Genomic DNA, 16,952 nt, shown 5'->3' on the forward strand with positions numbered 1-16,952 from the left:
AGGAAGATCACCAAATCTGGCCTGATATATTTACTATGATCACATAATAATTATAATCTTTTTTTTTTTTTTTTTGGTACTGGGGATCGAACTCGGAGCCTTGCGCTTTCGAGGCAGGCAGCAGAACCACTGAGCAAAATCCCCGGCCCACATAATAATTATAAATAAAGAATGATTTAAAATTAGTTTCTAGTTGACACTAATCACTAAATATAATTTATTTTTCCCCCTGATATGTAGTTCAGGCTGGCCTTGAACTCACTATATAGCCAAGGCCTCCTGTCTCAGCCTCCTGAGAACTGGGACTACAAGTATGTACCAACACACCCAGCTTAAACATAATTTACACTGAAATATTTATGTCAACATACCAGAACTTGCAACAAAATCCTAAGGGAAAGGTTCATGTGAGGTTGATATAAAGAATTCCTGTTTTCGATGCTTTTTTTTTTTTGGTACTGGAGATCGAACTCGGGTCCTTGAGCTTGTGCAGCAAGCAGCAAAACCACTGAGCTAAATCCCCGGCCCTTCAATGCATTTTGTATTCTTCCCAAATTAAACTACAGACTCACTGCAATCCCAATGAAAATCTATAGATTTTTTAGAAAATGACAAGCTGATACTAAAATTTATACAATTCAGAGAACGTAGATTTTTTTTTTCCAGTGCTGGGGATTGAACCCAGGGGCACTGAGCTACATCTCCAGCCCTTGTTTATTTAGAGATAGAGTCTTGCTAAATTGCTCAGATGGCCTTAAACTTGTGATTCTCCTTACTCAGAGTCCTAAGTAGCTAGGATTACAGGTGTGTACCACTATGCCTGGTTTGGAATATTCTGAAAAAGAACAAAGTTGGAGAATTTATACTACCAAATTTTAAGACTTACTATAAAGCTACAATAGTAAAAGAGTACGACGTGAGTATTTTAGGACAGATAAGAGTATACAGATGGGCCAGGGATTTAGCTCAGTGGTTTCGCCGCCTGCTGCGCAAGTGCAAGGACCTGAGTTTGATCCCCGGTACCAAAAAACAAAAAGAGTATACAGATCAAAGAAACAAACGTGCCCAGACAGAGAAACAGGGAGCCTGCCACTTGATTTCTGACCAGGTCCCAAGACAATGCAGTGAGGAAGGAAGTCATTAAGCAGATGATGCTAGAGCCACATGAACAAAATCAGTCTCAACCCTGACCTCACATTGCATGCAAAAATCTGCTTGAGATGGTGCACAGATCTAAATGTAGGAGCTGAAACTACAACTTCTAAAAGAGCCAAGTGTGGAAGATGCACTCCTGTAATCCTATTCTGGAGGCAGAGGGAGGAAGACTGCAAATTCAAGTCTTGCCTGGGAAACTTAGTGGGATCCTGTCTCAAAATAAAAAACAGCAAAAAGGGGCTGGGGATTTAGTTCAGTGGTTCTGCTACCTGCCTTGCAAGCAGAAGGTCCTGAGTACGATCCCCAGTACCAAAAAAAAAAAAAAAAAACCAGCAAAAGGGCTGGGGATATAGCTCAGTGGCAGAATGTCCCTATGTTTGATCCCCAGTATTCAACTGAACAAACCCAAAAAAAACCTTTTTAGAAGAAAACATAGGAGCCGGGGATTTAGCTCAGTGGTTTTGCCACCTGCTGTGCAAGTGCAAGGACCCAAGTTTGATCCCCGGTACCAAAAAAAAAAAGAAAAAGAAAAAGAAAACATAGGAGAAAAATTTGACTTTATAGGAGGTAAAAATTTCTTAAACAGATCAGTAAAAGCATGAAGCATAAAAGAAAAAGTGATAACTTGACTTCCTTCAATTAAAAATTGGGGTTAGGGATATAGCTCACTGGTATAATACTTGCCTAACAGCCAAGAAGGCCTGGGTTCTATCCCTCGCACCACACACACACACAGCAAGTTACAAAATTCTTTTTTTTTTTTTTTTTTTTTTTTGAGGCAGGGTCTCTCCCTTTGTAGTTCAGGCTTGCCCTGAACTCACTACGTAGCCTAGGCTGGCCTCAAACTCACAGTAATCCTCCTGCCTCAGCTTCCCGAGCGCTGGGATCACAGTTGTGTGCCACTACGCCCGGCTTAAATTACAAAATTCTTAAAAATTAGCTGTGAAGTGGTACTTTCAAAAATAAATAAATAAATAAAAAATTTTAAAAGGGATTTAGCTCAGTGGTTTCACTGCCTGCTGCACAAGCACAAGGACCCAAGTTCGATCCCCGGTACCAAAAAAAATTTAAAAAATTTAAAAACTTAAGGGGCTCAGGGATGTAGCTCAGTGGAGCCCTTGCCTAGCATGTACAAGGCCCTGGGTTTGATACTATGTACAGAAAAAATAAAAAACAAAAAATATAACAAGCAATAAACAATAACAATAACGATAAGAATAACAACAAAAACCTTTTGCCCTTCAAAAGACATCACTAAAAGGGCCAGGAATGTAGCTCAGTGGCACCACACCTGCCTCCCAAGCACAAGGTCCTGAGTTTGATCCCTGGTACTAGGGGGAAAAAAAATTACTAAGACAATAAAAAGGCAAGCCACATACTGGTGATTTTAAATTTTCTTCTCTTCTGCCTCCTATATTTTCCAAATTTCCTATGACAGACAAGTGCTAATTTATAGTGAATTAGAAAGAAGTCTCAAATAGGAAAGACGGTCAGCACACCACCTGAGCCAGACTTAACTGAAATGCAGTGTGACTGCCCTATGTCAGCAGGTGAGACAGGACCACTGCTCCCCAGGTTGGCCTGGCCATCCTCTGCAAGGCAGGACATTTGCCATACGCCTGGGCACTGAGAAGGAAGTACCTGGATTGTGATGATTCCTTTCTCGGTGTCAGTCTGTAGGTGAATCTCCATTTCTGGCAATGTTTGGCCATCAGATACTAGTTTATGCCGCAGTTTTTCCAGGGCATCACTGGCATTGGAGATGAGCTCCCGTATGAACACCTAGAAACAGAAGCAGGAGGAAGGAGGGTGAAGGACTCTGTGGACGTGGCTGACGGCTGCCTTTGCAACAGCTAAAAGTCAGAGATTCACCACAGAACACTGTCTTCAGACACAGACCCCCAGTGCAGTCAGACAGCTCCTCTGGGCAGGCCACACAGCCACTAAAGGGGGAGGGTTCACCACTCTCCAGCACAACTTTTTGTGACAAGCTGAGTCCAGCTGATCTTTCCTTTCAGGATTTTCAGTCAAGTCTAAAGTTATGTGTCCACCTGTTAACTCAAACTTAAGAATCTTGTGGGGAGCTGTTTCTTTCCCAATTCCTGCACAGAGATGACACTGCCCACCCCACTAATCTCTTTCCTACTCCAAGAAATGAGATTCACTGCTTCATTTCCTGTAGTGCAGGTCATCAAACACCAGGGCCTCCACCTTCCACAGGAAAAGTGGCCATGGCCCTTACAGTCCTCTTTGGGTCTAAAAGGCAATTCTGCCTCACACAGAGCTCCCATTCAAGTGCCATAGCTCATGGGGCAGAAGAGCAGGTGGGGGAGCAGACAGAACAAGACCTGGACACATTTCCTAAAAAGCCCCTTTCAATCTGGTAATATTCTTCTTCAAAATCTTCTTAGCATCCTAGCAGTAGGCAGTATGGATCTGATAGTTGACAGTCTATTTGATCTTCACTACTTTTTCCAAGTCCTGCAAACCCCAAATGAGTTTTAACTCCCTCTAGGCCCCACAAAGGGCAGGGATGTCTTCTTCCTCAACTGCCAACTCCTTCCACACCAAGTGAAGAGGCAAACAAACACTGGGAACCCTGAGCATCCCGACAGCAGAGCCCCATGACAGTGTCTGGAGGATCTAAAAGTCAGCAAAATTCAATTAACTTCCAGAATCAATCTGGTTCAAAGAATCATCCGGATATACTTATTCATGAAACCAAAGCAGATTTTGGAAAAATACTCTCACTAGCAGATTAAAATCAAGGGCTGTCCACAGCCTAACAAATTTTCACAGCTAATGCAGGATGCTTTGTTTCCCTAGGATGGTTTGAAAGTTCTGCCAGAACCCTTGCTAGCCCTGGGAGTTGTAAACATGCATACTACCTCTTTTTCTGAGTACAAGGAACAGGCCACAATGTCCAACAGCTTCTTTGTCTCTGCCTGGAATTCGTGTTTGGAGATGGAACCTGGTAATGAATCACAGACACAACCAATAAAATTTCCATTCTGTATTTGTGGAAGAACATGCTACATACTATTCAAAAGGAGGTTTAAGGTTCTGAATTTTAAACATATTTGAAGAGCAAACAAAGACAAAAGTTGACAGGAACAAAGTTTCTCAGGTGAGAGGGTCTCAGGAGCAGGATACCAAGTGGTTCCTTTCTCAGCTGAGGCCAAATGCACCTCTAATGGATGACAGTTCTTGTGAGAGAGCTCATGCAGGCCTGTCCTAACAACCAGATCCCATGCTATTAAAAAACAAAGTAGTGTTTCAATAAATTAGAAAGCAAAATAACAAGAAAGCCTCACTTTTCTTTTTAACACTTCTTTTCATCTAAAAGCCAGAAATGGAGCTCCTTTGGGCCTGGCTCAAGAGCCTGCCTTTCCACAATGCAGAATACAGTCCTGCCAAGTGGAGCCAATGCTCATTTCCTGTCCAGCTTTCCTGATTACTAGCAGATGTGCCATGTACTGCCACTGGGCAGATTCCTGTGTTACCACCAGAGAGGGTGAGATGCACCCAGAGAAAACCAGAAGTTCCTTGCTGGGAGGGAAATGGATACTGTAATCTAGGACAACCCACACCTGAGTGCTCCTAGGGACAGGAAGCACTGCCACTACTTTAAACCTGTCCCTTGTAAGCTGGTGGTGAACCAAGAAAGGCTACACAGGTCAGCTATGGCCAAATACCTACCCTGCACCACCTCTGAGCTGCTTATGATGGAGTGCAGGGGCTCCTCCTTCTTGTCCTCAGCAGCCTGTGTGCTGTATAGTTGTCTTGCATAGAAGCTAGAAGACAGTTGTTGCCAGGGGCTCCTGAACTGGACTGTAGACCTCTGAGGACACAGAACTGGCTTTCCTGAAAAGACAAACATGCAGAAAGGATGAAAATTAATATTCAGGAGCAGAATGTCCTAATATATCCACTTTTAGTCTTCAGAGCAGAGATTAATGTGGATTTCTCTAAGTCAGGCTGTTCAAAAGAAGAATGAAAAGTGGGCTGGGGATTTAGCTCAGTGGCACGGCGCCTGCCTCACAAGCACAAGGTCGTGAGTTCAGTCCCCAGTACAAAAAAAACCCAAAAAACAAAAGAAGATTGAAAAGTGATGACATCTGGTAACATTTCCTTACACTTGTCAAGTATCAAGTGGGTGTTTTACTGAAAAGCAGCTAATTCTCTGTTCTACCTGGCAACAAGGCAGAGGATCATACTCACTTAGCAGACTTCCTGCACAGCCCCAACGGCCCAGAAGCCTCCTGAAAAAAGCACAGTGAGGGGAGATGCAGCTCATATGCTGAAGCTGATGTGTCCCCACCTGGTGCTGTCTATACTCATCCTCAGCCTTTGGTGCCACAGACACCACACAGACCCTGCACTCTACCCAGCAGCATGAACTGAGTCCTGGCACCACTCGCTAGCCCCAGATGCCAGCAGGTCAGGGCCCCAGAGCCACTTAGCAGATGTCCAATCGACACTGGTCTCAAGGACGTTCAGTAGGACTTTCCTTTTGGACAGCTAAACCTAAATGAATGCAGTGTTCTTCCTTGCAAATCTGTAGTGGATGGAAAGGAACAATGCAGAATGACTAGAAATAAATAGGCTTTAAAAATTTATATACCAATAGGGCCAGGGAGTTAGCTCAGTGGTTCGGCATCTGCATCGCAAGTGCAAGGTCCCAAGTTTGATCCCCGGTACCAAAAAAAAAAAAAAGGAAACATCAAAATTTATATATCAAGGGCCAGGGATGTAGCTCAGTGGCACTGTGCCTGCCTGGCAAGCAAAAGGTCCTGATTTTGATTCCCGGTATGGGGGAGGGAGGTGTTAATATATTAGCTTCTATATCCCTAAAAGATAATTAAAAACTCACCTATTCTTTTGGCTTATTCTTATAAATAACAGAACCCTGGACTTTATGTCTGTGAAGAAAACATTGAAAATGTTACCCCCAATTGAGATAATATTCAATTTCTACCTAGGTTAAATATTTTGTTCACTGGACCCAATTCTCTGGGCCCACTTTACTATACAGTTAAAAAAAAATTTTGAGCCATTCCTTCTGGAATTAAGTGATATTTGGTATTAGAGAATTACAGTTCACACCAGGCCAGGGTGTGAGAGTCCTTGTACCCCGCAGTGGGCCTCTGTTCCCAGGCAGAGCCAGCTATGGGGACAGGGGAGAAAGGGTCTCAGGGATGCCCAGCAGCAGGGCCTGGGGAGCCACAATGCCTTGCTGCTTGCCAAGGATAGCACCAAGCGTATACCTGAGGATGTGAGGTGTCTGGCCTCTGCTGTAAAGTACTGTAAGACATGTGAGGTCTGAAATCAAGGTGTCAGAAGGAGAACTGAGTTCAGCCTCTGGGAAGGGATGGGATCTGGATTCAAGTTCTACGTACAGCACTATGACTCCAGCACATACCAACGCAGCCTGAGTGCTTGGCTCAGAACACATGGCTGAAGAAACTTCCAGGTGGGAGGAGTAGAGACCAGTTACAGCTGGTGGTGCTCTACCTCTTCTGAGTGCTTGCAGATGTTTAAGACAGCCTCACACCTGATACTCATGCATGGTCCCTCTGACCACTGTCTACTTGGCAGCTTCCTATACTTCACATTAGAAAGGCCAGGGATGGGCCTCTCAGGGTGGTCACCCAAGCAGTGGCATTGTCACTGTCCCTGCCCTGCTCTGGTCATGTGGCTTAATCTGCTCTCCTGCCCTCCAGGCATTACCCTGGCCCATTCCCTCATTCCTCACACTACAGAGAGTTCAAAAGCTTTCCCATCGGTGCTCTGGCCTGTGATCCATCCCCTAACCTCTGCATAGTCATCTTCTGATATTATATCTCCTTACTTCCTAGAAGGGAGAAGTTTTATTCCTGACCACAATCATGTTACCATAACTAGCTCCAGGATGGGATTCCAGATCATCCATCCCATAATCCTTGAACCCTGCCTTGCCCTCCAACAGGTGTGCATATGCCCCTTGTGCCCACATTGGGTGGTCACCACTCTTGCTCTACCACTGAGGCCTTACCTCATGCTCCTTCCAACCCTGAGCCAAGTGGCACACAGAGGGCACTTCCTAAGTTCGCATACACATGCCCAGCAACAGAAGCAACACTACAACCCCACAGGAAAAGGGTGGCTTTCCCTGCTGGTGGATCCCACCCAGAGCCCAGCCATCCTTGGTCTACCCTGTCCACAAAGAAGCAGATTTCTTGAGGGCCATTTGACTCTTTCTGTCCCACTCTCATTCTGCTGGGAGGCCCTTTCCTTGACTCATCTCAGGCCTCCTCAGAAAAGTATATTCCTTCCCCACCTTGCTCAGCTGAAAGCATTCCACCCCAAAAGGAAACTGAAATCAGGAAAAACTGAATAAGGAGAGGCTTAGGGGCTTGGTGTTCAGGAGCCTCCCACGAGCCACCTGGTCACCTGCTCTTGGAGTGGAGGAGCAATTTCTTCATGGCCAGGATACTCTTCCATATTTCAGTATCTTCCACACATAGTTACTGTAATCAAGAGCAAGTGTTGAGACCACTCCTGTTAGTACATACAGAGCTTTATGTGAACACTGTAAGAGAAGTATTTAGTGCCCGACTGGTAGGTGTACAAGCTATTTTGTACAATGTTCCTATGTAGTTGAGGTATCTACTGTATGTAGCTCTTTCCATATAGTTTTATTTATAGCTACATGGACCATAAATATACACTATATGGGAGAAAAAGGATGAAAGAAAATAGCCATGTTCTTGCTCATCTGTATAAATGTAGCAAGAAGCACCCACGAGAGCCCCAGCAGGCCGTGCTGGTTTCCAGGGTGGCAGTTAACAAAGCACAAGCTGGGCCCATGGTCAAGGAGTAGTGGAGCTTGTTCCCTCTGTGGCTCTCAGAGTCTGTCAGACCTCTCGACTTCTAGTGCTGTCTGCAGCCCATGCATGGCATTCTGTGGCCTGTGGATGCCTCAATCCTGTCTCAGACTCTATTGTCACACAGGTTTTTCTTCTCCTGTATCTTGGCAGTGTCCATGTTTCCCTCTTACACAGAAACCATCAGGCATCCTGGAGTGGGCCCAGGATACCCCAATGTGACCTCGTCTCAACCTGACTTACTTGCAATACCCTCCCCTTCAGCTAAGGTGACCTTCATAGGTACAGGAGTGAGGACCTGAACATATCTTCTTGGGGACACAATTTAAATCAGAGTGGTTATCAACAAGGGGATGTACGTTAAATTTCTGTGGCTGCCAGAGCAAAGTGTCACAAAAAACTGGGTGACTTAAGCAACAGCAATGTATCTTTCAGGCTAGGGACATGGCTCAGTGGTACAGCACTTGCTTAGCATGAGCAAGGCCCTGGGTTCAGTCTCCAGTACTGTGTATGCTCACACACATATGTCTACCAGTTATGGAGGCCAGAAGTCTGAAGTCAAGGTGTGGGCAGTCTGAAGTCAAGGCTGGCTCCTCATGAGGCTGAGGCAAGGTCTTTTTCAGGCCTCTCCCAGCTTCTGTGGCCTCAGATACAACTGCCTTTCTCTGTGTGTGTCAATCTCTGTGTTCAAATCTTCCCATGAAGACATCAGTGGTACTGGGCCAGGGCCCACTCTAATGACCTTAACTTAGCTTGATCTCTGCAAAAACCTTATTTCCAATTAAGGTCCCATGCATAGTGATTGAGAGGACTCCAGCATCTTTTGGGGGATCCAAGCCCCAAATTCTGTATGAACAAAATGGAAAGAACAGGGAGGAAACAGTAGTAGAGAAGTATATTTTTAATGTATCTCTTAGAACCATGGTAACCTCCCTCTCCAGTATTGGGATTGAACCTAGGGTCTTCACACTGAGCTACATCCCTGGCCCTTTTTAAAAATGTTTGAGGGCCGGGGATATAGCTCAGTGATTCTACTGCCTGCCTCGAAAGTGCAAGGCCCGGAGTTCAATCCCCAGTAGCAAAAAAATTAATACATAAAAAATTTAAAAAATAAAAATTTTTGAGCCAGAGTCTTACTAAGTTACCCAGGCTGGCCGAGAACTTTCAATCCTCCTGCCTTAGCCTCCCAAGTAGCTGGATTACAAGCATGTGCCACTGTGCTCGGCCATAGTAATGTTTTATTTTATTTACTTGTTTTTTATTTTTTGAGACAAGGTCTCACTATATAGTTTGGGCTGGCCTTGAATTGCTATGTAGCCCAGGGCTGGCCTCAAACTCATAGCCATCCTCCTGCCTCAGCCTCCCAAGCACTGGGATTACAGGAATGTGCCAACAAGCCCAGCTCATAGTAATGTTTTAAATGAGCCACTAAGACTAAGCAAGGAGGGCCAGGGGTTTAGCTCAGTGGCACCATGCCTGTCTGGCAAGGGCAAGGTCCTGAGTTGATTCCCTGTACCAAAAAAAAAAAAAAAAAAAGACTAAGCAAGGAGCTGGGTGTGGTGGCACATCCCTGTAATCCCCAAATTTTGAAGGGTGAGGCAGGAGAATTTCCAGGAGTTTGAGGCCATCCTGGGATACATAGTGAGTTCAAGACCAGCCTGAACTACATGGCAAGACCCTGTCTCAACTGGGAGGCTGAAGCAGGAGGATGGCCACAAGTTTGAGGCCAGCCTGGGTTACATAGTGAGTTCAAGCCCAGCCTGAACTACACAGCAAGACTGTGTGAAAAACCACAAAAAAAAAAAAAAAAAAAAAAAAGACTAAGCAAGGGATGTAGGAACACAAAACAAGAAAACAAGGCCAGGGATTTAGCTCAGTGGTTCCGACACCTGCCTCACAAACACAAGGACCCGAGTTCAATCCCTGGTTCCAAAAAAAAAAAAAGAAAACAAACAGCAGCAAAGTTGTATAACTATTATGGACAACATAACTACCTTGAAAAAAGACAAGAACTAACCTAAGCAACTTCAGACAATGGTGTTTTCACTATACACTGTAATACTGACCTCAAAAAGGACTGCATCTGGGCTGGGGATTTAGCTCAGTGGCACCTTGCAGGTGCAAGGTCCTGAGTTTGAGCCCTGGTACAAAAAAAAAGGACTGCATCCAACTGGTACATGAGGGCTATAAATCTGTTCATCTACAGGAGTCAGCAAGCCTGAAACTGCTATGGGTATACACTAAGACCCAGAAAGGAAATACAGGTGGTGAATGGGACTGGCTCCTCACTGGTGGGGAAGAATTATGTACAGAGACGGGTCTGGCATATGTACCTTGCAGTAGTGCTGTGTCGCTAGTGGGGGCACCATATGAATTTGGCATCTCCTGTCTACATAGACTGGATACAGAAATCAATGTGGAAGTGTGTGAATCTGCAGGTGAGTACGTATACACATACTTCCAGGCTCTGACCCCTCAGAGGGCCAAGGAGTAATGACACCTGGAAGCAACAGGCACATACAGGCTAGGGCAAGCAGCCTGGAACTGCTCCATTGTTAGTCCTTGAAAGTCCACTCATGCCAGGTAGTCCCTTGATCCCAAGGAAAGTGGGACAGTCTTTAAAGACGCACAAGATGACCCTGGAGTACCATGTGGTGAGAAAGTGATGCAGAACTCAAGAGGTGATGGGGGTGGGGCAAGGGTATTGCAATAGCCCAGCCTGAAGGAGCTCCTGACATAGAGCCTGGGACAATCTGGGGAAAAAGATTAAATCATAGCAATGGATTAGAAACTGTAAAGCAGCAGTTGGAAATGGTAGTGCTTGCCTATAAGCCTGGTATTCTGGGAGGCTGAGCCAGGAGGATTGAAAGTCCAAGCCCAGCCCGAGACTCTGTTCTAAATAAAAAAATTAAAAAGGGTTGGGGAGCCAGGCATGGTGGCGCATGCCTGTAATGCCAGCAGTCAGGAGGCTGAGGCAATAGGACTCCCATGAGTTCAAGGCCAGCCTGGGCTGCATAGTGAGTTTAAGGCCAGGCTGAACTATATAGCAAGACTCTGTCTCATTAAAAAAAAGGCCGGGGATTTAGCTCAGTGGTTCCAGCACCTGCCTCGAAAGTGCAAGGTCCCGAGTTCGATCCCAGGTACCAAAAAAAAAAAAAAAAAAAAAAAAAGACTGGGGGCTGTGGTTCAATGCAAAGGCCCTGGGTTCAATCCCCTGAAACACAATAAGTAAAATAGATAAATTACAACTCAGGAAACAAAATATTAGTACACACTTAAATAGAGAAGAATAGGCAGTTTTTCCTCAAGTTTGAAAATGAATAAATGTAAAGGAACAACAGGAAAATCAAATCAGGAAAACACCAGAGTCATAATTACAGCAAATATAAGTTAACAGATGAATGTTCATCACAGAATATTTACATAACCTTAAAATACTCCCTCCACACACAAAATACGTATTGCTAAGAGAAAAGTGGTAATGCTGCAGTGGAGAAAGAGGTTCCCACTGAATAGGTGACTACTATCATCAGATGAGATGGGCCAACGTTATGTGAGGGACACAGCCTTTCTGCTGTCTTCTTGACAAAACTGCATTTCTATGTATCTGTAGGACAACAGTGGACAAGCCCAAATTAATGGACATCCTGTGAAATAAATGGCTAGAACTCTTCCTAACCGTTATGGTCCTGGAACACAGACAGACTGAGGAGTGTACCCTGACTGGAGATACAACCAGGATTACCCAAAACACTATCACATGGCAAGCTAGGGGTGGGGGGCTCTGTGCTATTTTGTAACAGCTCAGTAAGTATAAAATTATTTCAAGACTAAAAGTTTCAAAATAAAAAGTGGTACTCTAAAGAATATGCTTGTACTGTACTTGTGTCTGTTCATTTGTGCAGGGACATACATCTAGAAGTGGAATCACTGGGTTGGAGATTATGCATTTTATATTGGGGTCCATGCTGCCAAGTCACTCCAACCCACACACACTGTGTTAGCAATGTACTCAAGTGAGCATCACTCCATACTCCTGCCAAGATGGTGGTGTGTCTACCCATCAGGTAAAAATTTAATTGTACGTTTACAGTGTTCTCTATTATGAACAGATAAAACACTTCTCATTCATTCATTCATTCATTCTGGCAGTTCCGGGGATGGAGAGCCCAGGGCCTCAGGCATAGAAGGCAAGCACTCTACCACTGAGCTATACCCTCAGCCCCTCCATATGTTAAAATATCGGTTTCATTTTTTGTTAGTAGTCTGTTGATATCCTGATTTTTCTACTATATTTTAAATCTTTTTCGTATTGATTTGTAAGTTTTCATATATATATATATATATATATATATATATATACATTAAGGAAATCAGTCTTTTGTTTGTAAAGGCCTTCTTCACTTCAAGACTAAACATAATTCCTCATGTTTTATTTTTTCTAGTAATCCCCCCATCATTTATTTTGAATGGATTTAACATGCTATTTATGATGGAGTAGATATAAGTCCTCATTGTTGGAAAAAGTGAACAAAGAAGCAATCCATATTTCTGCCTGGAACTTCAAGACTCTTCTGTCATAATTCAAGGTAAGATTAATCAATAGCACTATTAAAAGTAGATATCTGAGGGCCAGGGATTTAGCTCAGTGGTTTCGCCGCCTGCTGTGCAAGTGCAAGGACCAGAGTTTGATCCCCAGTAACCAAAATAAAAAATAAAATAAAATAAAATAAAATAAAATAAAAGTAGATATGGGGCGGGGGATTTAGCTCAGTGGTTCCACCACCTGCCTCGAAAGCACAAGGTCCCGAGTTCGATCCCCAGTACCAAAAAAAAAACACAACAAATCAAGAATAAACCACTATGGTTGGGCATGGTAGCACACACCCATAATCCCACCACTTGGGAAGCTGAAGCAGGAGGATCTCCCCAAGCTCAAGGCCACCCAGGGCTACATAGTGAGCTCAAGACTAGCCTGAACTACATGGTGAGACCCTGTCTCAAAAAAAATAACAACTTAGGGCCAAGGATTTAGCTCAGTGACATCATGCCTGCCTTGCAAGTGCAAGGTCCCGAGTTCAATCCCCGGTACATACATACATACATAAATAAATAAAACAAAAAAGAATAAACCAATAAAAGCTGAGCATTATGATATACTTATAATCCCAGCTACATGGGAGGTGGAGGCAGGAGGATCATAAATTCAAGCCTGGCTAGACAACTTAGTGATTTAGCAAGATTCTGTCTCAAAATAAAAAATTAAAAAGAGCTGGAAATATAGCTCAGTGTGAAGGCCATGGGTTCAATTCCCAGCAACAACTAACCCCAAACACAGAAAAGAACAAACTAATAAAAGTCAGATTTTGTGGTATGCTTAAATGAGGCAGCAGAATCACAAGTGAGCAGCCAGCAGGGACAACTTAGTGAGATCCTGTCTCAAAATTAAAAGGATTAGGGATGTAGTTCAGTGGCAAAGTGACCCTGAGTTCAATCCTCAATCCTGAAAAAAAGTGCAAAAAATCTGTCAGAACCAGATAGCAAACACACTATCCTGTCTTCATGTTTCCCCCACATCCTAAAGGAAAAGCCACAAACCTCAATGTCAGGCCATGATGCCCTCATGTTAGAGCATCAAGTGGCTTAGAATTGCACAAAATGGGATGCACTGAATATCTGAATGTGCTACCACACATAGCCATGTATATTCATGCATGCAGACACTTACATGTGCACTCGCTCTCACACAAGCATGCACATGTACTCTCACACACCCAGCCAGTGTTCATGCTGCTTCCCTGCCTGTGATCACATCCCTTCTTTCCAGGTGAACTACTTCAGGACCTGGGTTGGGGTCTCTGGTCCGTTAAGGCCTCACGGTCTCCATTCCATCCACAGTTATTTCTCCCTATTGTGAATTCACAGCACTTATTTTTTATGATGCTTATTTAAAATTGTGGCTATAGGTGGGCTTGTGGCATTTCTTCCACTAATTTTTTTTTTTTTGGTACCAGGGATTGAACTTGGGTCCTTGCTCTTGCGCAGCAGGCAGCAAAACCACTGAGCTAAATCCCTGGCCCTCCACTAATTTTTTAAATGTATAATTTATGTCATCAAATTAGGGCAAAGACAAACTTGTATTTCTTAGTATTAAACAAACCATACTTCAGAGTATGCCAAAGCATTTATTACAAAAGCAGCTCTTTTACTAGGCATGAGATTTTCTTGACAATGCTAGGCCCCAGAAGCACTCAGATGGCCCACAGAAAGGCTAGTTGTTCTGAAGGCATTTTTAGACTGGTTTGTAGGTTGTAGAGATGAAAAATGTGTTTGTCAGGCAAAGTGGCACATCCCTGTAACCCTCAGCACTTGGAGGCTGAGGCAGGAGAATCATTGCAAATTTGAGGCTAGCCTGAGCTAAATAGTGAGTTCAAGGCCAGCCTAAACTACATACAAGAACTTGTCTCAAAAAACCAAAAAATCACAAAAACAAAGAAAAATGTAGCTGCTCACCGGGGCCACTCAAGAAAGACAAATGAGTAAAAATACACTGGTACTGTACGTCCTTCTGCTATTTAAAAAGGTCACCTATTTTCCCACAAATCACTTACTGTTCTTACTGTGGTTTGCTTCATAAGGGGATCTTAAATTATACACTATAGAGACATATACAATGTTTCAAGCTCTGAGATATATGCTGTTTGCTTTTCTAGAATTACACACTCCAATCAGACCACTTCCAATTATACATGTAACAGTTAAGAACAACATCACATTTAGTTTTTACTCTACTGCACAGAGTGCCACTTCCTGTCTGGCTGAGTTGTATCCTACCACACCAACTTTCCTATAGGCAGCACCAATGAGTTTAGGAACATAAATAAAAACACACTACACAGGGCTGGGAATTTAGCTCAGTGGTGCTACCGCCTGCCTAGAAAGAGCAAGGTCCCGAGTTCGATCCCCAGTACCAAAAAAACAAACAAAAAAAACCTCACACTACACAAAGGCTCTGGAGAAAGACAATAGCAGGAGACTCTGAAGGCAAAGTGATACTTCTTACTTCATAGACAATAATTCCACAAAAAGAAAGAAGGTTGTTGGTCAGGTCAATGCTAAAAATCCAATAGAAAATGTACATAATGTATACCTTTTCTGGCTGGAATAAGCAGAAGAAAAATTAGAACAACAGAAGCTGGAAAATGAGGGAAAATTCCTGAGAGAAAGGGAGACTCAAATTCTGCAAAAATAATTCTCTCAAGTTTCTCACTGATCCCTGAACCACTCCTATGTAGGCAAACTCTAAGCAACTCATCCAGGATAAAAGAGTTAAATTGCCATCTATGAGAAAGTTTTCAGGGGCTGGGGATTTAGCTCAGTGGTTCTGCTGCCTGCCTCGAAAGCGCAAGGTCCTGAGTTCGATCCCCCGTACCAAAAAAAAAAAAGATTAAAAAAGAAAGTTTTCAGTTTGACCAACCAGAGTAACAGCCCCCTTTAAAACAAAAACAACTCTTGAAAATAATGAGGACTTTCGGGAAGATGGCAGAGTGTTGAACAGCAAGGAAACAGCCTCTCTGAGATTAGGTGTCCAGTAGCTGAAATGTAGCAACATGAGAAAGAAGAGGGAAGAAGGGCCCCCAGACCTAGGATCTGAAGCGAGAACTGAACCCCACAGGGTGAGCGAAGAGAGAGATGAGACTTCAGTGAAGGAGGAGGCAGCAAGTGGCGCTTTCTTCCTGAGCCCTGACTCACTGCATGGGAAGGGCAGCCCAAACCTGCAGATCCATGGTCACTACTGGCAACCCCAGAGGCCTCCATGGAGAAACACACCAGTGGGGGGCTAGGGATTTAGCTCAGTGGTTTTGTGGCCTGCTGCGCAAGCACAAGGACCCGAGTTCGATCCCTGGTACCAAAAAAACCCAAAAACCAAAAAACACACCAGTGGAATGGAGCAGTGGACATATAGGACCACAGTGGCTGGTGAGTTACTGGTTCAAACATCCCCCAGGAGAGGGCAATTAACAGTCGCCATTTTGGAAAATAGCCCAATTGAGCTTGGAACTCAGAGCAGCTGTGGCCTGACTCCTTAAGGGCAAGGCAGAACTGAGTTGAAATCAGCAGGAGGTCAAAGAGCCAAGTTCAAGCAGGCAGGGGGCACATAGGGTGTTGTAGGCTAGACAAAATGGGTTCTAGCCTCACAGCCAAAAACCACCTTGAGTTTCAGAACTAAAGGTGCAGGCTTGTTGGGACTATTCACCACCACACTGTTAATCTATGGCTGGTTTGCTGGGATTAACCAACACAGATCTGAACTCTGCCTCTTCTTTTCTTATGTGTGAAAATTTTTTCTAGGTTTTTTGTTGCTATTGTTGTTGTTGTTATTTCTGCCTTCTCTTTATCTTCTCCACCAGTTTCCCAAAGTTTGCATAATCTTCCTTTGTTCTTCAGTCTTGATTCTAATCTCTTCCTCTTCTTCTATTTCTCTATTTTTTTTTCCCCTAACCTCTTTTAAATTTTCTCCCCTGAGGGTAAAATCGCCATAGTGAGGGCATATTTATTGTATAAAAGTTTCTGGTTTAAGATTTTTTTTATATAACCACAAATCTAGTTGATACAGTTAAAGGTGGCAAATTAATAGTTAACCACAGTTTGTCATTTTCTAGGGTTTGTTTGATGCTATTGTTATTGCTGACTGTACGACTTTAGCCAAAGTGACATAGTTATTCTTCCTGGTATGTTGAGACTGAGACTGCCTAACAATCAAAACACATCAGGCCAGTGCCAAAGAACTAGGGGTTAAGTCAAATAGGTAGCAACTTTTCATCCCCAATAAATTGAAGAGGTAGAACCTTGCAACAGACTCAAAACCCAAAAACCAGCTACACCTGGAAGACATTTCCTATGGATTCTAAATACCAGCAATAAAGCTAG

At 43.7% G+C, this 16,952-nt stretch overlaps 1 protein-coding gene across 2 annotated transcripts in view; it reads right to left on the bottom strand.

Annotated features, from left to right (window-relative positions):
• Trap1 (TNF receptor associated protein 1) overlaps positions 1 to 16,952 on the bottom strand; it is a 53,139-nt gene that overhangs the window by 23,475 nt on the left and 12,712 nt on the right. For both annotated transcript variants that reach the window (XM_087202979.1, XM_004864762.4), the window contains exons 2-4: positions 4,855 to 5,019; positions 4,044 to 4,126; positions 2,797 to 2,937 (exon numbers count right to left, since the gene is read on the bottom strand). In XM_087202979.1, coding sequence (XP_087059105.1) covers positions 2,797 to 2,937; positions 4,044 to 4,126; positions 4,855 to 5,019 — 389 coding nt within the window. The remainder of the gene's footprint in view (positions 1 to 2,796; positions 2,938 to 4,043; positions 4,127 to 4,854; positions 5,020 to 16,952) is intronic.

Source organism: Heterocephalus glaber, unplaced genomic scaffold (assembly GCF_053883595.1).
Source record: "Heterocephalus glaber isolate CG9 unplaced genomic scaffold, H.glaber_assembly_v1.0 deba00001781, whole genome shotgun sequence".
Classification (NCBI taxonomy): domain Eukaryota; kingdom Metazoa; phylum Chordata; class Mammalia; order Rodentia; family Bathyergidae; genus Heterocephalus; species Heterocephalus glaber.